Genomic DNA, 24,208 nt, shown 5'->3' with positions numbered 1-24,208 from the left:
CGCAGTGTTTCGTGATCGCTGTCCTGCAGGTCTACTGTCAGCTTTATTATCAATGCATGGCGTACATCGGCCAAGGCCCCTTCAAGTAAAAACCATGCCCTTTGCCTAATAATAATAACTGATTGATTATCGGTATCGATATAGTATTGCTGTTGTGTCGTGGATAGTTGGGCCCAATGACATACTAAATGGTGGACGAGTTACCTGGCTGGCGAGCTTGTCAAATGTCATGCAGATTCACACAACCGCCCCTCTAACGCTAGAATCCTCTCATCATCATAACATGTCGTGTTGGCCTCGCTGTGTAGCTTAGTAACGTTACGCGACATAGTGTTGGAATAATGCTGCTATTGGCGTAGAATAAGTTGTACATGACTGTTGACCAACGTTAATGGTCTAAATCATCGATCCCTGCACGGCTGGCTAGTAGCTAACAGAGCTCGCTAACTAACGTTGCATCCGCTGTGTTGACATGAGAGCGGCTGCCCTAATGTGTGTCCATCCTCGTGAGTCCGAGGAGCCTCGGGTCTGCTGCTGCCTCCTGCATGGATGCTGCCAACTTGATAATAACGGATATCATCATGACCTTAAATCCCTGTTCGTTTTGATATTGGATGACGATTAGGCAAGCTGTGATTGCATATTATTAGATGCTACCATACAAATAAAATGTAGGCTACTACTGTAAAGCTGATTGATTGATTGATTGCAAATTAATTGAATTAACAGATTGCAGAATGGGTACAGCTCAATACACACAATTGTTAAGGGGATGCAGACCAGAGAGACTTTCGTCTTGTTTACATCAGGTTCCCCCATTTTCAATTCATAGACATTTATGACATACACAACATACAGATATAAGAATCTAATCTAATCATGACATTTAAGACATACATGACATACAGATATACAGTACTGTTACATTTGTGACATACAAGCTATGCAAATATACAGTACTGTTAAACAGATCCTACGACTCGAGGGGGAGGGAAATGTACATTAGGAGGGGGTGGAGCCTGAGGTTGCCCTTGTTATCAGTGCTTACAGCAGGAATAAGCTCATTATGGCTGGACTTGGGTTTGTACTGGAATAGTCTTATCTTAGTTAAAGAAGAGTACATTCATCAATTGGGAATGTTTCTATTGGATTTGAACTGCAGGGGGAACATTTTTGGATTTTAGAATGTTTTATTCTGTGACCATGCTCATAAAAGCAGACAGCCTAGTCATGGTAATTATTCATCAATGGGGGCCATTCAAGCATTATAGCTTTTGAGTTCCTCAATATGCTGACATCACATCTTGCGCTTTGTCCTGATATTAAACCCGATATAATATTGTGGACATTCGGATTTGTGCAGAGTTTCCAGTTTTGCTTATGGGAAGGGGAACTCTGGGTGCATTGTCAATTGGAAGAAATGAGCTGTCAGTGATTATGTAACCCGATTTGACCTGATGTGAACATTGAATGAAAATCATCGCAGGACTGACTGTATATCCACCACGGACATGGAAGAAAGCTTGTTATTGTATTTGTAGGAAGGAATAGCCTTGCCTGTTTTGACTGGGTCAGTGGAGTCAGTGGGTCCTTTTTGAGAAACTGCGTTGTATTCTGTTTCGCTTCGCAAGTGAGTTGTATTCTGTTTTGCTTCACGTCTGCTACCAATGTCTTGATTTCTGTTTTGGGATTTGGATTGATTTGAACCAAAGGCCTGTCATTTGGTAAACAAATGGACCCATGGCATGAAGTGAGTAAGCGAACAATGCCTAAATAGTAGGGATGTGCCGATATCGATACCAGTATCTGTATCGGGTCCAATACTGTGCCCATGTACTGGTACTCGTAAAACTACTCTGATACTACTACTCAGTGCCATGTTTGTTCAGGAAAACACAAAAACGAATGTTACAAATTGTATTATATTTGTATTATTTTAACTTAAAATGTCAGCAACAGTGTAATTTTGTATATTTAATCTGTTACAATCAGAAAGTGAAATCTGATTAAAATAAAACATGTTTTCAAAGTCATTGTTAGAACTGTAATGGTATTATTAAGTACTCATCGGTACTCCGTATCGGCAAGTACCCAAATGTGACTGAGTACTTGTACTTATATCTGTACTTGTATCGTGACATCCCTACTAAATAGCCATTAGTCGTCTGTCCCCCTCCTAAAGGTTTTAAGCACTTTGGCTAAAAACACAAATTCCATGATCTGAATCCTGTCTCTTTACGTCTTCTTGCAGCTGGGGGATGGCGGTCAACGTGTATTCTACCTCAATTACCCAGGAGACTATGAGCAGGCATGACATCACTGCCTGGGTAAATGATCTTCTCTGCCTAAACTACACTAAAGTGGAGCAGCTCTCCTCAGGTGAGAACAAAATTGGTGAATCCAGGTAGGCCTGGGCGGTATAATTTTTTTTCACACCGTCATACCTTGATGACCTAATACCCCGGTGTACGGTATTGAACGGTATGACTTTCATTTTCATCAGCGGGGGGGGGGGGGCAACCTGTGTTACCAAGTAAACAAATCGCGGATATGGCCAGTTAGCCCGCAGAATCCGAGTGCTACTATCATTAGCTCTCAGAATGGTAGCCACTAGCCAGAAGCCCACAGCATCCTAGTAATACTAACGTTAACTCTCAGAATGGTAGCCAGGAGCCCCGCAGCACCCTAGTACTAGTAACGTTAGTATTGTGTATTCAAAAACGCACCGGACTGCGACGTAACGTTTTACCGTTTATTTGCTTGCTCCACCAGTCCACAACAACACACACTCTTGTTACCACAACGCTTTACGGTATTTTCACAGCACTGTCGCAACATTACCGTAAAGCGTGACCACCGTCCACCGTTGTGATACACATACACAACAGTTAGCTCTCAGAACAGCCAGTTAGCCCGCAGCACCAGGCAGCAACGGTAAGCGTGTCTCGACTCTCATTTAATTTCCAGTGAAGCGGGGTTTCCCCTCCTCCTCCTGTGTGTAGACAACCAGCTCTGCGGCTCGCTCCACTAGTGAGGACTTGTCTCGCCCTCTGCTGGCGCGTGTGTGCAGTGCAGTGCACTACAACCAACCACTGTTAAAACTCTGTTTCACTGTAATATAAACTGAAACAGATCTGTGATTTTGACGGTATTGGTTTTCAATACCGTCGGGATTTCTAAATACCCTGGTATACCGTAATACCGTCATACCGCCCAAGCCTAAATCCAGGCCAAACCATGTTAGCGGTTCTCCCACTCTGATTCTCTTTCCTTTCTTTGATCTAACATAGGAACTAGGGGTGGGAATCCTTTGAGAATCCGACAAGTTGATTGATTGATTGAACATTTTATTAACGGATTGCAGAATGGGTACAATACAGTACAGCTCAATACACACTTATTGTTAACACTTTCAGCACCAACAGCAGAGGGCGCTGATGGCCCTTCAGCGCCAGTGCTTTATCCAATGTAGGATAGGACTTATTTGCGAGTGCTTAAAATATATCAAATATAATGGCAATAGATCTAAATAACACAGTGATCGTCAGTGAGTTGCTTCCAGTCAACATGCACGAAACAGATAATTCTTTCATACATACATTTAATATGAATATATTTCTAGAGCAGGGGTCAGCAACCTTTTTGACATGGAGTGCCTGTTTGAAATATAGTTGTAACTAGTGTGCCTCAACAATATTCCATGCATCGTAATTTTTTTTCTTCTCATAATCGGGTCTTTTTAATGATAATTTTTACATTATTACATCATTATTGTTATTGTTATTATTAACAATATTATTATAATGGTTGTATCAACCCTAAATCTGAGTTGGGGGGGGGGGGGGGATGCAATGCAGACAAACCGCTGCATACAGTGCGACCATTTCACTCACATTTGCCCATTCATTTTTGGACACATCACACACCATCGAGCTATGTGCTGTCATAGCTCCACCTACAGGCCTAATGGAGAACACCAGGAGAACACCAGGATGTGAATTGAGGGTGAATGTGAGGTATATCATGTAAATAAGTTTTGATTGATCGCAAGACTACACTGTAAAAAAAAATTATAATAAGTTACCAGAACTTAAAAATATTTTCAGTTACTGTGCATTAAGGTTTTCATTTTTCAATCCATAATAAGTTATCAGAAAAATAAGTACACAACCACATTATTTCAACCTAATAAAACTATGTTTATTGTCATTGTTTTAAGAACACAAGTTGACTTGGTAATACTCACATTTTGAGTAAAAAAATGGCTTTTAACATGTGCAATGTTCAATGAAATAGAAAAATAAATAATAAAATGTGTTGAATAATCCCACTGGTCACAATGGTGACCGTAATAATGTTTTTGTTATAAGGCTCTGCAAATGTTACTGAATGATGTAGCAATGTATTTCCAGCTAAATTGAAATAATAAACAAATAAAGGGTCTCAATTAAATATGTGGTAGTAAAAATAACCTGTGGGAGGATTTCAACAAGATAAATGCGACAACAGTGCAAAATATTTCACTATAATATAAAAAAAAAATATATATATATATATATATATATATATTATTATAATTTTTTTTACTGCTGCCCCCTGTGCCTATGAAAATGCCCCCGCGTGCCTATGCAGGCACGCGTGCCTAGGGTTGCCTACCCCTGTTCTAGAGTGTTCTGTCTCATCTCAATAAACTCCAGCAAATCGAGCTTCAATGTATTTCGTTAGAAATCGTGCCATTTAGGGGAGCTCCCGTAGCTCACCGCATATCTCTGCGCTATTTCTGCGTCGGGGAAAACCGTGCTCGTCACGGATCTGGGGGACACGAGTTCGATTCCCGGACCCGCCGTCATTTCTCAGAATGTCTTCCCCTGCTCTACATCCCATTCAACCTGTTTCTGTCGGTCATGCTTGACCAGAAAAGCGATAAACGCTAAAAAATGAAGTTTAAAAAAAAAAATCGTGCCATTTGTCGCTTGATTTATGAATCGTTTTCAAATAAACGCTAGATTATCGATATTATGTGTCATCATGGGCGAACAGAAGCGGGGTCTGAAAAATCGCTTCTCCATACTTTGGTCGGCGCGAACCTCACACACACACACGCTCCGATGGCGGTGAAAGGAACATCGGATTAATCCAAGATTCGTAACATAAAGTCCTTACCTCACATCTGATGTGCAAAAAAATTTATCCAATTCCTGATTGCCATTCCAAATAATGATCCAACGTTATATGCCCAAACACATAATCCACGCTGCTCCGAGTGTCCCCAGTCAATGTGTTATAATGATACTGCATGCCCGAGAAGGAAAACCTGGACCGGACTTCTTAGATTGATGCAGAGCCCCAGCCAGAGGGATTCCAATGATGTGCAATACCACCCGGGAGACATTAGGCGGCAGTATTTGCCCTTTTGCGAGCTCAGACCCATTCCCAATGATAACGTCAGGCTGGATGGATGAAAAATGAATGGATATAGCGAATAAAATAAATATCGATTTAAAACCTGGGATTTCTCGGGTTTGGCGCCCAGAGCATGGCGAGTAAACCCTACTTATCTTGGGTTTGGCCTCCAAAGGGTTAAGGGGATGCAGACCAGAGAAAGACTTTCGTGTTGTTTACATCAGGGTCCCCCATTTTTAATTCCATTTCAATTTCCACTTTCAATTCATCATATATTGATTTTGATTCTAGGGGTCATGATTTGATTTAAAGGTGCTGTTAGTGGTATTTTCTTCGTTAAAATAAGTGTTAAGCTCTACATTCCAACAGCCATCACTGATATAGAATGTTTGGTCAGTAACATACAGTAGGGGCTAGATCCACAAAGAATGGATTGCACGGTGCTAATTGCACCCTTACTTACAATTCATTATGAATTGAAAATGCGCAGGTGATTGATTGAATGAAAATTGTATTAACCGATTGCAGAATGGGTACAATACAGTACGGCTCAATACACACAATTGTTAAGGGGATGCAGACCAGAGAAAGACTTTCGTCTTGTTTACATCAGGCTCCCCCATTTTCAATTCCTAATGAATTGTACCGGTAAGTAAGGGTGCAATCCATTCTTTGTGGATCTAGCCCTAGGTGCCTCTGCTCTGCAATTAACACAAAATAAATTTCCTGGTATCCTTTCCCAATCAGAGAAAATATTTTTTACTTACCGGTATTTCAATAAATCTTGCCAAGCCACATTTGCAACTCGTTTTTATTTCTTTTTGTCTTATTTCTGTTTTTGCAGTGTGGAGTTCTCTCTCCTGATTGGATAAAGTGGGAACGGGGATACCAGAAAATTTATTTTCTGTTTAGAAGATGGAATCTCCATCAATTTATTTCAACCCCCCCCCCCCTTCCCACCCCTAGTAAGAATCACATTTATTTTGGACATAAATTAGTCCAGGCAAGCTTGGAAATGTTTTCACCTATCCCTGACAGAGAGGTGTCTATAAATAAGACTTGGAGCATGCCATGCCTGTGTCCCAAGTAATCCAATCCCATCACTCCTGGAACTCACACGCACACACACACACGCACATCTTTTCTCAAGGTATGTCTACTAGTTTAAAGTTGAACGTCAGTTCCTGCATGCTCTCTTGTTTGTTATGTATGGCTAGAGAAAGACCCCCTGGATTAGAAGAGGAAACGAGCATGAAACCACCCAGACCCATGGCGCACCTCCTAACTTAATTAAACTCCTAACTTGTTGGCTAAAGTAGTCGATAAACCTGTGATTCTTGTAAGGAGCAGAATGGCTGCTAGCGGGGATTTTAAACTGGTTAGTGTTGTTTTAGACTGCCGCTCCGTGGGAAGAAAATGCACATTGGATGAGTTGCAGTCAAGTAGTACAGTAGACCTAATCCAATAAATGCAAGGGGGAAAACAGGGCTGCCCCCTCATAGTTGAGGAATTGGTTGGCTTGGTTTTAGTTTACCAAGACTTTGTTAGTACATTCTTATGTATTTTTCCATACATGAATGAGTTGTTTCCTGAAAAATTATAAGCACATCTAATTACAGGATTTAAAGAGGTGCATTTTGTGTTATTACGCATGGGAAACTTGTACAACAGATGTATCGATTAAATCAACTATATCGATTAGTTGACATTGACAAAGTCCTTGACTATTATTCGACTAAGAATTTCTTTAGTTGAGGACAGCCCTAAAAGAAAATCAAGTCATGCAGTCTTCTCTTTTAATTTGCTCAGAGCTTCTTAAAATGTAATTACCAAAAGTTTTTGGCTACATGGCCTGATGATCCACCCTGAACAAGGCCATGAAGCTGAACATTTTGTTAATTAATAATTCTATGCTAATAATAATTAATTAAGATATGTTCCAGGCAGCCAGAGTCAGTTAAAGCAGGTCTTGTCACTTTATCACGCCACTATGGGTAGGATGAGGGATGGCTGATAGGGTCCAGGAAGGTTAACTGAGTTTGATAGTTTTAGGAAAGCTGATTGATGATCTGGCCTGGGAAGAGTCTCCAGAGGTCTTTTTTTGTGAGGTCATAATTACCTCAAGTCTGTAGCTATTGAAGTTGCCCTGATAACCTTGAACATTTCAACCAAGGGCTTTGTTAATCATTGTATTCTTTGACATTTTTAGGAGCTGCCTACTGCGGGTTCATGGACATGCTCTTCCCTGGCTGTATCAGTCTTAAGAAGGTTAAGTTCCAAGCCAAATTGGAGCATGAGTACATTCACAACTTCAAAGTGTTGCAGGCATCTTTTAAAAGGATGAATGTGGACAAGGTGAGTTTGCTGAAGATGCCTGTCTGTACCTTGTTAACCACAATTCAAATAAGAGGACTTTCATTATTGCGCCAAATATTTACCAAGCGTTGGCATGTGTCAGCCTCTCCAATTCAAACAACAATTTTAATGAATTTATTTCCTCTTATTCACCCTCAATCCAGATCATCCCTGTGGAGAAGCTGGTTAAAGGCAGATTTCAGGACAATCTTGACTTCATTCAGTGGTTCAAGAGGTTCTTTGACGCCAACTATGACGGCAAGGAGTATGACCCCGTTCAGGCCAGGCAGGGGCAGGATGCTATTCCTCCCCCGGACCCCGGCGAGCAGATCTTCAACCTGCCAAAGAAGTCCCACCACGCTGCCAGCTCCCCCACCGCAGGTAAGACGAGCCTGCTGGGCTATAGGAGACAGAAGAGCCACCCCAACATTTTTGACCTGGAGATCCAAGGACCGAAATGTAACATGGGTGTGTGCGGGCCGAAGAATGCGAATGGATGTTTATGATTTAGAAATAAAATTAGTGAATAACTGTCAACGTGTTTGTTCCTTGTAATAAATCAACTTATTTTCAAATTGGTCCTCAAATATAATTAAATTGCATCAAAATAGACCAAATATAGTATCTTATTACTCTGTGGAATCCTTTTTGGAGGGCCACAAATAATGTTGTGCAGGCAGGGCCAAATCTGGCCTGCTGGGCCTGCTTTGGGCACCCTGGGGTATGGGGCAAGCAGGGTCCGCACAAGGTCCTTGAAGTGCTTAAAGTGCTTGATTTTCTGGGGGGGAAAGTCAAGGCCTGGAATTCCTTAAACAGCCCAAATTGGTTTTAAGCCATACATATTGGATCAGATTTGTTTTTCTATAAAAAACAGCATTTAAAAGTTAATTGTATCCTTTTAAATGCCCCTTTTAAAATGAAAATTGTGCTTGGAAAAGTACTTGAAAGTCCTTGAATTTCATTTTGCAATGTATGTGGGAACCCTGTCATATGCAGTCAGTCTTTTGACTATTAGGGATGGCTTGAGACCACTTCTTCTGTTCTGATAATCATCCGCCCGATAACGATACCAATCCGATATTAAAAAAAAATAATAAAAGACATTTGCATAATATCTAATATTTTAAAATAATCAAACAGCCGCATGCTACTTCATTATGATCCATCTAAAAGCAATACAACTAACCCAAGCCTTTTTTTCCATTTAAAATATATGCATAAACATAAAAAGGACACATGTATAGAGCAGGGCTCGAGACTAACGATGTCCCGGGGACGATCAAATATTGATTTGGGACGAACAGAAATCTTTGCTGGGACGCAACCGGGACGGAGAGGATTTTTTTTTCACAGGAAATGTCAATTGGCCGACTGTCAGTGCGCGCATATATTGCTGTCAAATGGTGAATGTCTCGTGCTGACTAAGTTCACTGAAGTCTAAACGTAGCGTGATTTGCCAAATCCAATGACTATCTCCGCCTCCCAACGCAGCGATACGCTAATCCAGCATCAAGTTCCTACCCACCTCTCCTCAGCCAGTCGCGCTGCAGCAGCGTCACACCCCAAATTAATCTTGCATCGAAAAAGAAAAACTTGTTAACAGGTGAGGGAAATCTCTCTTACCTAGGCTTTCTCCACTGGTATTTAACCCTGGTTGACACAGTGAATGACAGCTGGTAATTGACAGTCGCACGGCACGAGACCACTGTACAAGAACCGCAGAAAGATCAGAATGTTATAAAAAGAAACGAAAAAAACCTCTCGGTGAAGAGAGCACCGCAAACATGCTGCGCTATTTGAAGAGGATAAACACAGACCCAAAATGACCAACAGGGAACTGCATCCAGCAATACTACCCCTGAGTCTAAGGTGAGGACACATTTAAATCACAGAAGTGTAATGTTAGTCTATTGGAACTGTATACAGTTATCGACGCGTTCTAGTTATAGCTGCTTATTGCTAGCTAACGTTACTGACTAACGTATCAGACTGCCACTGATTAATCCATAGTTCACACTATTTTATTATTTTTAATATTATTATATTGTTAATCCTATTTTAGTCCTATTGACCTAAATGTTTATTGTTGTTCAATGTGAGCGATACATAGTCTGCTCTGTAGTGCCGAATTTCCCTCGGGATTATTAAAGGATTTCTATTCGATTCTATACTAACACGTAATGTTACTACCATTGCGAGTTAATTGGCATAACGTTACATTTATCTAAACGAACGCGGAGAAATAGACGACAGGCTATAGGCAAACTTCACTTCAGCTACACAATGAATCCATATTCAGTGAGGAGGGCCCGCTGGAATTTAGCAGCAATTATCAATATCGACCAGGAGGACAGCGCGATCTAAGGGACATGTTTCATTACTAGTCAAGTGTCATTACTTTAGTTATCAAAGGTGGAATCTCTGGACGCAATGACATTATGTAGTTTAAAGCTAAACTACGTTTTTCTTTCTTGTTAGAAGAGGGATAACTTATTCAGTTAGATTTGATTTGATCTATTATTTATCTCTAACATTTTCAACCATAAACACACATTTGTAATAACAAAAAAAAATTAAACGAAATAAAATACATTTAAATATATTTTCCTATGGAAGGAATAATCAACATGGCTCCAATTGGTTGACTATAACAGCACCGTGACCAAATATCCCTATACTAGCACCCTGTTAAACACTTTTTTTTTATATTTATTTTTAATCATAATTATTCTTGTGAAATCTTTCCACCATGGGAGCCTTTTGACTAAATCAATTTATTCTCCCCTTCTCTGAATGGTGTTTCTTATGGCAATAACAACTATAGACGACAACCAAAGTAAAGAAACTACATTTGATTTTTGGGACGGTTACATTCACTTTGGGACGGTTAAAATTGTATTTCGGGACGGTTCTGGGACGGTGGTGAAAAAAGTTAGTCTGGAGCCCTGGTATAGAGATTCATTATCATGGTCTAACTGGGTGTAGCTGTGGCCTCTGGTGCCTTTCTCAAGCCTGGCCCATGACCGTTTTGATTGACAGCCTAGCTGATGCTGGACTCATCTGCTATGCTGGCTTCCCTGCACGCACTGTTTACTGGACTAATCGGATCGAAAATGGGATCTATTTTAGCTCCTGTAGTACAATAGTGTAGGTCTATTTTAACTTGCAATCTAAAAAGCTGTCATCATCAAGCTGTCACAGTTAGCTTTGTTACATAGTAGGCACACAAGCTAAATGTGGTTAGTGACTCAAGACCGTGAACACGGCTGACAGACGGAGGGGGAGAGAAGGGAGAGACTGTCTGGTCACCAAAACCTTCAAACCATAAACTCAGTTATTGCTATAGGCTAATGTAATAAAAATGCTAACTTTTGGCCACTATCTCGTCAAGCTGAATCCATTCAGGGATGAAAGCTGGGCACATTTCCCCTTGTCTCGTAATCATTAGTGTTAGTGAAGGAAGACACTTTATGACAACTTTGTAATGGATCAGACTCGGATTAGCCCAGGGTTAGAAATTAACATTCTTTTTTTCAGGGCTTTTTTTGCCCCCCTTAATTGATCTTCGGTGGCTTTTTTATTTATTTTGGAGGCACCGAATTTTTATGATAAATTAACATAAAGATTATAAAACATTGTTGACACAATGTCTTCGTCCAGTCTTCGTCCCGTCTTCGTCCCTATGTTTGATAACGTAATGTTAATGTCTCCATATATAGGGCTCTACGCTAACCTTTTTCCCAAGGAGCACATGTGCTCCTAAATAAAAAAATTTAAATTAAATAAAAAGAATTAGGAGCACAGTGAATTTTTTTTCAAGTAACAGAGTTTATTAACAAACTATTTATTACATGCATATATTGTGCGTGTGCATACTAGGGATGTGTGTGAGTAATCGATTACTCGTAGCTATGAGAAAAATAGAAGAAAAAAATATCGAAATTATTATAAATTTTAATGAAAAAAGGATACTATTTATTTTTTATTTTTTTACATATTTTTTCACATGTGTAAGATTATAACTGTTTGTTGGTTTCCTTAAACATATATACGTGAATGAACAAATAAGTAAAAAATAAATGTATATATAAAATAAATCTAATGTTTTTTTATTTATGTTTTTTTTTTTTTTTTTTTTTTGAGTAATACACGATCACTCGAGTATAGAATGCGATCAATCGATCTGGATTTTTCTTTAAAATGCCCATCCCTAGTGCATACTAAGGGCTAAACATCTGTGCAAAGTGTCGGGGGCTTTTCTTGCCCCTCTTAACACTTTGATTGCCTAAGGCTAAATTCATGATATACCATAGGTTGCCAGCTCTATTTGTCTATGGAGAAATTCCCCTTTTTTTTTTTTTTTTTTTTTACTTTATTTTTTAGTGTTTATCGCTTTTCTGGTCAAGCATGACCGACAGTTGTAGGGTGAAACGGGAGAGAGAGCAGGGGGAGACATTCGGCAAATGACGGCGAGTCCGGGAATCGAACTCGGAGTCAACCAGATCCGTGACGCAGCACGGAGTCCCGCGACGCAGCGCGGTAACATGGTGTGCTACTGGAGCACCCCGAAATTCCCCTTCTTTGCAGGGCTATAACTTTTTAAATTCTATTGCTACATTGCCATTATTAGGGCCCATTCAAAGTCCTATATGTATTGTTCATTGTGTAGCAACGTTAAACTTTTTCATTCACATATTCATAGTAAAGTATGGTCTAATGTATAAGTATGTTTTCATCTCTTTCTACAGCTTTCTCCAGAACGTGATATATAGCCCCAAATGCATTATATTGATGATGAAATACAGTTTGATGGCAATCAGCGCGATATAAAAAATTCCAACTAGACGTACTTCTAGAAGTTACTACACGTCATCTGATGTTGACCGGATGGGCGAGGGGGCGTTTATAATTCCGTGGGCAGCGTTATACCAATCATCTAATGTGGGTCAAATGTTGATAATAGCAGTTAGTATCGAAGACGGTAACGTTACACGCTAAAACTCACCCCAGTCTCCGCGCGCCGTTGGGCGATCATCGTAGAGTAGAAATTTTATCATTATGGGATGGCGATTTACCCGGTCCATCTCCAGCTTGTATAATGGTATATACGTCCAAATCATGTTGTTTATCGAGTTATTGGCAATCGATCGCCATGTAGTGTGACGAGCCAGAGTCCCGGGACATGTACCGAGTGCCCGGAAGTAATACGGCCGTCCAGCAAAACCTCTACTGCGCTTCCTGTTAAGCGATTGCGCCGATCGGCCACCAGATGGTGCTCCTGAACCGCCAGAGAGCTCAGTGGGTCCTCCTGGTGGATCTCAGGCCAGCGGAGGGGGAATATGAATCCGATTCCAGATTTTTGAAATATTGATATTAAAGACGCTGTAAAGCGTCTTCGGCACCTTGAGCATGGCCGGGAATGACGCTTTAACACGGCTCCTGGCAGCCAAAGTGTTAAAGGAAAACTCCAACATTTTGGGAAATTAGCTTATTTAACATCTTCCCTGGAGTTAGACAAGAAGATACATACCTTTTTTGTCTCTGTGCGTGCATTTCGCTTTGGGAACAGTCGCTCCGTTAGCGTAGCTTAGCTTCATCACTGGAAGTGGGGGAGGACAGGAGCCTGACGTTCCCTTACAGTGTATACAGTCACCAAATACACTCCAAATACAACTCAAACGTTCATGTAAACATGTTGTGACCTGTGTATTTACCACGTGGAGAAATACAAAATTATTGAATTAGACAATTACGTAATTTTTTGCCTAAGCACTCGTCTCTGTGCGCAGCCAGTTATTTCTACGTGAAGCCGTGTTTGTGGACACTCATTAATTCAAAGGATCCGAACCGATTGAAGTTTATGGATACCATGACTTAAAATCCTCTTACCTTGACGATTAAAAGCCTCTCCAATTTAGAAAACAGTAATCCAATGGCTGGTATTGATAATATAATACTAACTACTGCACGCTCGGAGCTAACCGGAGCTAACACAGAACAGGATGGTAAAGCAAATATAATGACTTCCTTTCTAGGGTTTTCAAAATAAAAGTGCGACGTTTATAGCAACGGAAAACGTTTATTTTGTACATTATCTAACGTTAACACGAACCTAAACTAACGTTACAACTTACCTAAAGTTAGTTTAGGTTGTATTTGGAGTTGTATTTGGAGTGTATTTGGTGACTGTATACACTGTAAGGGAACGTCAGGCTCCTGTCCTTCCCCACTTCCAGTGATGAAGCTAAGCTACGCTAACGGAGCGACTGTTCCCAAAGCTAAATGCACGCACAGAGACAAAAAAGGTATGCATCTTCTTGTATAACTCCAGGGAAGATGTTAAATAAGCTAATTTCCCAAAATGTTGGAGTTTTCCTTTAACTGATTTTCGAGGGCATTTGGTAAATTTTCGAGGGCATTTTGCCCCAAGCCCCCCTTAATTTCAAACCCTGCTGTAGCCGGTATCTGGTCCATGAAATGTCACTAGTATTGTCGATACTGAGTATGTGATCAGCGAATAACTATATTACATATCTATTAATTCATATTATTCATATATATTTCCTTCAACTTGGTGATTAACAACAATGTTACAAAATTGCATAACCATAGGGCGGCTGGGTGGCGTAGCGGAGATTGCGCTCGTCACCAATGCAAGAGACTCCGGTCTCGAATCCCGGTGTCAGCATTGCCTGCGGCTTGGGCCAGTCTTCATACTATCTCAATTGACAGGTAGCGGGTGGAAGTCGATGGGTGGGGATTGGACGTTGTGGACAGCGACTCCTAGAGGTTGGTTGGGTGACGCCTGCACAGCAGAGACAGGAAGTATCGGGGGCAGCGTGAGCCTCCCACGTGTTACTCCTCGCCACTGAGAGTCCGCGCTGTCTGGTGAAAAGATGCGACAGGCTGCCTCCTCTTGTACCGGAGGGGACACGTGATGCAAGGCTTCTATCCTCACTACAGCCGACCAGTGGGAGGCATAGTCTAGCAACGTTCAAGACAGGGGAGGGGAGAATTGGCAATACGATATTGGGATGGGAGAAAAAATTAAAAAAAGGGGGGGGGGGGATAATAAAAAAAAATTGCATAACCATATTTTATAATCACCTTTCTTCTTTCGTGTGCTCCAGGAGCCACCAGGGCAAGTGCTACAACCCCCAAGTCCTCAACGCCAACATCCAGACCCTCGTCGGCCAAAAAGATCCCTGTGACGGCAACTCCTGCCAAGGGAGAGAAAGAACTGGAAGCACAGGTCACACAGATTAATGAACAGGTAAGGAGCAGAATCAGAGTTCAACCTATTCAATTTTGTTTCAGAGTTCAACCTATTCAATTTTGTTTCAGAGTTCAACCCATTCAGTTTGGTTTCAGAGTTTGACTCGTTCAGTACTTTGGTTTCAGAGTTTGACTCGTTCAGTACTTTGGTTTCAGAGTTTGACTCGTTCAGTACTTTGGTTTCAGAGTTTGACTCGTTCAGTACTTTGGTTTCAGAGTTCAACCCGTTCAGTTTGGTTTTAGAGTTTGACTCGTTCAGTACTTTGGTTTCAGAGTTTGACTCGTTCACTACTTTGGTTTCAGAGTTCAACCCGTTCAGTTTGGGTTCAGAGTTTGATCAGTTTAGTTTGGTTTCAGAGTTAAAGGTCAACCTTCACGTTGTATTTTTGTTCAATAAACAATGTGGTCTAGGCCAACAGTGACTTTCATGAAGAATGGAAAAAAAAGTATTGAAATTGACCCAGTTTTAGCGTTTTTATCAAACATTTTGTCTGCCCAACACAATCACCACGCACGTGCATTTTTTAATCAATGGTTCATAACGTGCGTGTGTAATCGAAATGATCGTCACAACAGGTGCAGGGCACCAGGGGGCTCACCAGGGGGCGCTGAGAGTCACACACAGCTAGTGGCAGGCACTGATTATGCTTGCTACTACTAGCCGAATGAAAATGTATCTGTTTCACCTACTGTAACACTATTGCTCCGTGATTATAGCCACCCATCTCTAAAGCCACAACCACGTTACCATATTTGTAATAATGTAAATCATTGTGTCGTTGTACACATATTGTGTTTATAACGTTAGTAGCTAACATAGCTTAGCTTGGTAGCTATTGTGCTAACAAAATATCCCGACATCCGGCTCGCTGGTCGGCATGAACGGCCGACCCAAAATGGTTCTCTCCTCTCTGTACACCCCGTCCCCACGGGTACCCTGCCGGGGGGCCCATGGACGCGACAACGGCGACAATGGTGCCAGCCTGTAGGGTGTTCGAGCCCGTAAAGGCTAGTGGTACACGATAGCTATGAGCTAACAACGGCCACCGCTGTTGTCGCGTCCACAAGCTCCTCCACAGGACACCCGCGAGGATGGGGGCACACAAAGAGGAGAGAACCATAGGCTAACGTCCGTGTAGTGGTCCCGACTGTAGGCAGCAGGGACCATAGGCAGGGACGGCGGAGCTATATAGGCTAACTGTGATGCACCGAGTGGGCCACCATTGAACTAGTACTATGACCCGGACGGGCAAGGCATTTCCTGAAGTGACGTCACGGCCGTGCTAGCTTTTAGATTCGGCTCATTAATATGCACCTGTAGTGACGTCGGCGTTTGATAAGCTTTTTTGATTCGCGCGTGCATGTTATTCGTGCGTGGACCTTTTTAACTCTTTCAGAGTGGCATTTCCGGTGTCAAATGGAAAAAAATAAATAATGAAATTATATACCAATGATGTAAACTACCCATAATTGATCAGTAGGGTTTAACCTGGAGGTTGGGCTTTAAACCTATTCAACAACAACTAACAAAATAAATGTCCCTCGTGGACAATAAAGAACATCTATCTAACTAACATAAACATGATTCAAGGTCGTTGAACACATTGTCCGCCATGCATTGTACTAGGGCTGGGCGATATGACGATATTATATAAATATCGGGTACAGTTCATTAACGATACACTTTTTAAACGTATCGTGGATATCGTGATGTTTTGCCCAAGAGGCTTGTGTCGCGTCAATCTGGTCCACCCGTTGAAACTTTTGAACAGCGCCGCCGCCGCCCCACACACACACTACTGCATCAAAAGTTACTACTTATGATAACAAAGGCATTCGTTTTGTGGCATTGACGTTATATAGTTACACTTTCAATAACATCAGCGTATTTACATAGCAACGACCGAGGTCGACCTAGATATAGCAAGCATTAGCCGTTCATATCTCAGCCCGTGCTGACTCCGTTGTGCCCATTCTGCGGTCTGTTAATAACGTTTTCAATCAGACAGATGTATGGAAAGGCTTTTATTATAACATCCGTTGCAGTAAAATCATTATGCCTCCAGTCGTTTAGTCATTCTGCAGAGCTAAAAGCTAAACTTCGGCCGCGGCGAGCTACCGCTGCCATTGTTGTTTTCATTGAGCTCTCCAATAGCGGAAGTAAAAAATTAATACGCGCTTGCCGATTGGTGCTAAGAACAGCAGGGCGGGTGCAAGCGATGTGACGTAATTGGCAGACGCGACTGTCAATCAAAATGATTCTGTTTGCCGACTGAATGAATATAAACGTTATTAACAGATTGCAGCATAGGTACAATACAGTACAGCTCAATACAACAACAATCAACAGTGGACTGGAGGATGCAGACCAGAGAAAGACTTTCGTCTTGTTTACATCAGGGTCCCCCATTTTCAATTCATCATATTTCATATCTAAATCATATAATATCTCATTGCTAAATATATGCAATATATAATCTAATAATCCAATAATCTAAATCTAATATATAATATAAAAATGCTAAATGCATGGGTATTTAATTTTGTCTTTAATGTTAGCTTGCAAACTCAAATACTGTCTGGGTAAGCCTCATAATGAATTGTTTGGGGGAAAAAATAAAAACATCGTGATGCGTATCGTGTATCGCCGAAAGGTCAGAAAATATCGTGATATCATATTTAGGCCATATCGCCCAGCCCTACATTGTACCCATCCTTATGCCCAGTCTGCCAGTGCTGTAATAACCCTATGGAGATGTTTACCTTCTTTGCAGGGCTATAACTTTTTAAATGTTATAGCTATATCGACATTATTATGGCCCATTCAACATCGGGTATCTATCGTTCCGGATGTGGGAACGTTATATTTTTTCATTCATACATTGTCGTAGGGCTGGGCGATATGACCAAAAACGTTATCGCGATAAAATTATAAAATTATTTTCATATAATTCGATATCGATAATTATCGTCGATATAATGTCTGTCAAGTTTAATTAACTTCTTATGCTGCTGCGAATGTCTCGAGTCGAGTTGATGTCGTCATCAGTCCGCGCACGTTAGCAGTTAGCCGACAAGCGGAGTATCTCATGACAATGTAATAAATATGACACTAAAATACTCTCTTCCGCCACAATATATTGAAACGACATCCACTGTATACCCCACACTACTATAAACGTGGCCTCAGAATTCACGCCACACACATACTCGGCACGTAAATATATAAAACAGCGCCGTGCAAGCTAGTTATCCTAGCCAGCCTTGTTTACTACTAGAGTCCTACCTCTCTACCCAGAGGTGCACCGCGGGTCTCCTTCGCTCTCGGCCATCTCCTTCACTGATTGGTTGTTAGTGCGTGTGCTCATATCCAAGCTTGGAAAATCGATATATCGAAACTTTGCGACCACGTTTCATGTTTATTTCGAGGAAATAATTTATCGCGATAGTTATCGTTATCGTTTTATCGCCCAGCCCTACATTGTCGTGTTAGTACCGTCGAGAATATAAGTATGTTTTTTTTTTTTTTTTTTTTATATTTTTCCCCCTCCATTTTCCTCCGATTTTCTCCCATCGCAATGTTAGTCGTATGCCAATTCCCAGTCCCTTCCTGGTCGCTGCGCACTTACCCCCCACAGTCAGATCATCTGGGAGAGTGGAGGCTACCACGTGCTTCCTCCGACACGTCCAGCCAATCACCGCTTCTTTTCACCTGGCAGCGCGGATTCTCATCGAGAGGGCGTAGCGTGTGGGAGGACCACACTATCCCCCTCAAGTCCTATCCGCGCTTAGCAGGCGCCCCGACCGAACTGTAGGAGTCGCTGTTTACAACGACCCGGACCCACCCCGCCAGCTTCTCCCACCCTCTAATACAGCCAATTGTATTAGTGCAGACGGCCAGCCAAGCTGGTGACAACCCCGGAGCTGTGAGCTGGATTCGAACAGGCGAATCCAGCTCACACAGCTCCGGGGTTGGTGACGAACGCAATCTCCGCTCGGCCACCTAACCGCCCCCATAAGTATGTTTTTAAGGTTTTCTGCAGTAATTCCTAAAACGCGAGTTATAGGCCCTGACGGATATGATAGATTATCGATTGGCGTTTCTTTCCTATACACGCTATATTAAAAAATTCAAATGTATATCATCATTTGAATTTGATGGCTTCAGAACATCCCACTCCACTGACACATGCCTTCTCTATTTGAATGACCACATCAAACAAGAGGTGGACGCAGGCAAATACTGCGGCATGGTCATGCTGGACCTACAAAAGGCCTTTGACACGGTCAATCACTCCATTCTGATTGACAAGCTAAAAGCAATTGGTTTTGATAGTCTATCAGTGAGCTGGATGCAATCCTACTTTGAGGGGAGGGAACAGATGGTGGAGGTAAACGGTACCCTATCCCCCCCCCTCACAGTGAGCTGTGGTGTTCCACAAGGAAGCATACTAGGACCGCTACTGTTCCTAATTTATGCAAATGACATGTCGTCAGCTTGTGACTGCAACTTGTTCCTGTTTGCGGACGACTCAGCCCTGCTGGTCTCTGACAAGAACAAGTTACAGGTTGAAAAAACCCTCAGCTCGGAACTAGGCAGAATCTGCATATGGCTCGCTGATAACAAACTATCATTACACATGGGCAAAACAGAGTCCATTCTCTTCGGTTCAAATAACAAACTCAGCAAGACCGACGGCTTCTCAGTTACAGTGGGTGACAATATTGTCACAAGGAAAGATGAAATTACCTACCTGGGTTCCATCCTAGAGGCTAATCTCTCCTGTGACAAAATGGCATCCAATGTAATAAAAAAAGTCAACCAACGAACTCTATTCTTGTACCGGATCTCCTCTCTGGTAAACAAGAATACCCTGAAGACTCTGGCAGGAGCACTCATTCAGGGGTACTACGACTATGCTTGCACCTCATGGTACCAAAGCACCTCAAAGGCGCTAAAAACAAAATTACAAACATCTCAAAACAAACTGGTCAGACTACTGCTTGACCTTACTCCTAGAACCCACCTCACCCCTGCCCACTTCGACAACCTAGGATGGCTTAGAGTAGACGACAGAGTACAGCAACTTGCAATGGGCCTGGTCTACAAGATACACTACACGACCAAGGTACCCATGTACATGTCAAAATACTTCCCAAAGGTCAGTGAATACCACGATCACAACACCAGAGGGAGCTCCACAAATCATGTTAAACCCAGATTCGGCTCAAATAAGGGACTAAACACGTTTCGCAATTATGCCACATCAATGTGGAACGCCCTACCCAAAGCTGTAAAGGAATGTGGATCACTACCCACTTTCAAAACCTCTCAAGGGACACCTACGGGAGACTGCAATTCAACACTGGCCCCTGTAAATATCCTAACCCAACCCCCTCCAATGTACAGTCATTTACCTAGTATGGTTTTGTCAATAGTCCAATGTACAATTTTGTTTGTTTGTACAGTGTCTCCCCCCCCCCCCCCCCTCAATGTACAGTTTTGCTTGTATATACAGTGTGCCCCCCCCCCCCCCCCCCCAACCACCTCCAATGTAGATTACCCAGTATGGTTGTCAATATCCCAGTGTACCCAACCCCCCCCCACCCAACCTCCTCCAATGTACAGTTTCTACGTCAAATGTATATACTCCCTTTTCCTGACTCCTTCTGTATCACAAACTACTGTATTTGCAAATCTGGTATGTCATAAATGTATAGATGTAGCAGTACTGACTATCTGTATGTCATGTATGTCATATATGTCCTGATGAATTGAAAATGGGGGACCCTGATGTAAACAAGACGAAAGTCTTTCTCTGGTCTGCATCCCCTTAACAATTGTGTGTATTGAGCTGTACTGTATTGTACCCATTCTGCAATCTGTTAATAAAGTTTTCAATCAATCAATCAATCAATCAATCACAGTCATACATTATGCTTCATCATGCGTGAAGGAAAGGGGGGGGGTCGTTTATAATTCCTTGATCGTCGGTAGCGTCTTTTCTTACTATGGGTTGATACGTTGATCAGATGGATTGCCCTGAAATGAATAAACAATCGGGCTGAAAATAACGTTATATTCCTCTTACCTTTCGCCGATGAGACTGGAGGAAAAATATTCCAATTATTTGACGTCGATCTGCTAGATCCATTTCCCATTTGTATGACTCAATAAACGCCGAAATCATATTGATTATTGCGTTTAGAAAGCGATCCCATGCACTCGACTGTGTATCTAGATCCACGCTACAAGATATTACTGCCGGAGGAATTTCCTCGATGCACCAAGCGCCACTTCCAGTTTGGCTTGGAGTGTAACTCGCCCGACATCCACCAGGTGGCGGTATTGAGGCGTTGCAATATCAGACAGGGTCCAGCTGCAGTCCCGGAGCCGTCTATGCTTTTACCAACCGGTTTGTGTTTCCGGGTTCCCGTTTTGCGCTCTGATTGGCCACTGACCTACGCTAGTACGCCCCCTCGCTATGAGCGTAGCAGGACACTGAAATGCGTATCACAGTACTGCCTCCAGGAACAGCTGTTTCCGCGTGACTTTATGTGCGCTAAAGTTCTGGTAAGTTTAAAGTGGAGATGAAGCAGTGAACAATGTGATCCTAGTTTGTTTGTTGTGTACCTTGTGTAAGACGGGGTCCTATAATAAAATGTGAAATCCTGCTTATTTGTCTGAAAAATCAAATATAATTTCCCTGTTTTCGACATGGGCGGCGCCATTTTGTTGTTGACGTCACGGTGTTGGTTTGGTGTATACACTGTGGGTTAGCTGCATAGTAAACATGGACTGTCGGGTCAGTCAAATGTTGCCTACCAAACAACGGGACCGCTGTGGTTCTTTTTGTATTGCTCCTGGCTGTTCAAACAAATTTTACCGTGTGAAAGAGAGAGGAAAGTTGGTTAATTTCCACAAACTACCAGTGAAAAAAACAGTGTTGTTGGCACGTTGGCTCAGGCTGGCTGCACTCAGGCGGCGCGATCAGCCTGTTGGACAGGGAATGAAGATCTCCAGCGAACACTTCATTGCTTCGGATTATGTTGTTGGGGGTGGAAGGTTTGTCCAGAAGACCACTAATCAGCTGAAGCCTGATGCGGTTCCCTCGGTCTTCGACAGACAGACCGGCGCAGGCTCCCGGGAGCGATGGCTAGCTAGTTAGCACCAGCCGGGGACCGGCGTTAGCTCCCGGGAGTGATGGCTAGCTAGTTAGCACCAGCCGGGGACCGGCGTTAGCTGCCGGGAGCGATGGCTAGCTAGTTAGCACCAGCCGGGGACCGGCGTTAGCTGCCGGGAGCGATGGCTAGCTAGTTAGCACCAGCCGGGGACCGGCGTCAGCTCCCGGGAGCGATGGCTAGCTAGTTAGCACCAGCCGGGGACCGGCGTTAGCTGCCGGGAGCGATGGCTAGCTAGTTAGCACCAGCCGGGGACCGGCGTCAGCTCCCGGGAGCGATGGCTAGCTAGTTAGCACCAGCCGGGGACCGGCGTTAGCTGCCGGGAGCGATGGCTAGCTAGTTAGCACCAGCCGGGGACCTGCGTTAGCTGCCGGGAGCGATGGCTAGTTAGTTAGCACCAGCCGGGGACCGGCGTTAGCTGCCGGGAGCGAAGGCTAGCTAGTTAGCACCAGCCGGGGACCGGCGTCAGCTCCCGGGAGCGATGGCTAGCTAGTTAGCACCAGCCGGGGACCGGCGTTAGCTGCCGGGAGCGATGGCTAGCTAGTTAGCACCAGCCGGGGACCGGCGTTAGCTCCCGGGAGCGATGGCTAGGTGCTAACTAGCTAGCCATCGCTCCCGGGAGCTAACGCCGGTCCCCAGCTGGTGCTAACTAGCTAGCCATCGCTCCCGGCAGCTAACGCCGGTCCCCGGCTGGTGCTAACTAGCTAGCCATCGCTCCCGGCAGCTAACGCCGGTCCCCGGCTGGTGCTAACTAGCTAGCCATCGCTCCCGGGAGCTGACGCCGGTCCCCGGCTGGTGCTAACTAGCTAGCCATCACTCCCGGCAGCTAACGCCGGTCCCCGGCTGGTGCTAACTAGCTAGCCATCACTCCCGGGAGCTGATGCCGGTCCCCAGCTGGTGCTAACTAGCTAGCCATCGCTCCCGGGAGCTAACGCTGGTGCTAACTAGCTAGCCATCGCTCCCGGGAGCTGACGCCGGTCTGTCTGTCGAAGACCGAGGGAACCGCATCAGGCTTCAGCTGATAACATGATTTTGTTTTCTGTGGTTTATCTAAATACTAATTTGATGCTATGATGCTATGACTATGTGTTTATCGCTATGCTTCATCTCCCCTTTAAAGTGCTTATAAATGCCGGTTCATTCATGCTTTGAGGCACGCTTCCTGACAGGATTTTATAATATTGTATTGACAGGATTTTATAATATACAATTTTAAGAAACGACACTCTCAGCTCAGCTGCGTCGGTCAGTAGTGCGAAGCACCTCTGTATTCATGGGACTATGAATGCCAATTTCATGGGCAGCACATTTAATGAATTCATTTGAATCATCCTGTGTTGGTCCTCAACATGACACGCCAACATGACTCATCCTTGAATCCTTCCTTCGTTTCAAGGAAGGACACACGCTTGTAAATATGTTTAAGTCCACTCCACATTACAGTTCTACTTTTGTTTTGATGTGAAAAGTGATGCTGCATAAGATGACTGCTGAGAGCGTCGTTTCTTGACTCTCAGCTGAGAGCGTAGTGACTGCTGAGAGCGTTGTTTCTTGACTCAGCTGAGAGCGTAGTTTCTTAAAATTGTCAAGCTACAATATTATAAAATACAATATTATAAAATCCTGTCAGGAAGCGTGCCTCAAAGCATGAATGAACCGGCATTTCTAAGCACTTTAAACTTGAACTTTAGCGCACATAAAGTCACGCGGAAACAGCTGTTCCTGGAGGCAGTAGGGCGTACCCATTTCAAAGTGTCCACGCATTATTTCTCTCTCTACGCTCATAGCGAGGGGGGCGTACTAGCGTAGGTCAGTGGCCAATCAGAGCGCCAAACGGGAACCCGGAAACACGAACCGGTTGGTAAAAGCATAGACGCGTCCCGGAGGGAGGCTGGATGAATTATGAATGCCATGGCGAAAAAATGAAATATTGATCCCAAAAAACGAGTTTATTCGTTGTTGGCGCACAACGCATAGCGGGCAATAACGAGTT

The 24,208-nt window shown here is 43.1% G+C and overlaps 1 protein-coding gene across 2 annotated transcripts in view; it reads left to right on the top strand.

The window, feature by feature from the left end:
- The window catches only part of mapre2 (microtubule-associated protein, RP/EB family, member 2), a 37,249-nt gene that overhangs the window by 5,164 nt on the left and 7,877 nt on the right, over positions 1-24,208 (top strand). For both annotated transcript variants that reach the window (XM_084326898.1, XM_084326897.1), the window contains 4 exons: positions 2,252-2,379; positions 7,613-7,758; positions 7,923-8,139; positions 14,889-15,031. In XM_084326898.1, the coding sequence (XP_084183024.1) occupies positions 2,259-2,379; positions 7,613-7,758; positions 7,923-8,139; positions 14,889-15,031 (627 nt within the window). In that variant the 5' untranslated portion in view covers positions 2,252-2,258. The remainder of the gene's footprint in view (positions 1-2,251; positions 2,380-7,612; positions 7,759-7,922; positions 8,140-14,888; positions 15,032-24,208) is intronic.

Source organism: Notolepis coatsorum, assembly GCF_963971535.1.
Source record: "Notolepis coatsorum genome assembly, chromosome: 13".
NCBI lineage: Eukaryota > Metazoa > Chordata > Actinopteri > Aulopiformes > Paralepididae > Notolepis > Notolepis coatsorum.
This window is presented reverse-complemented; position numbering and strand designations above follow the sequence as displayed.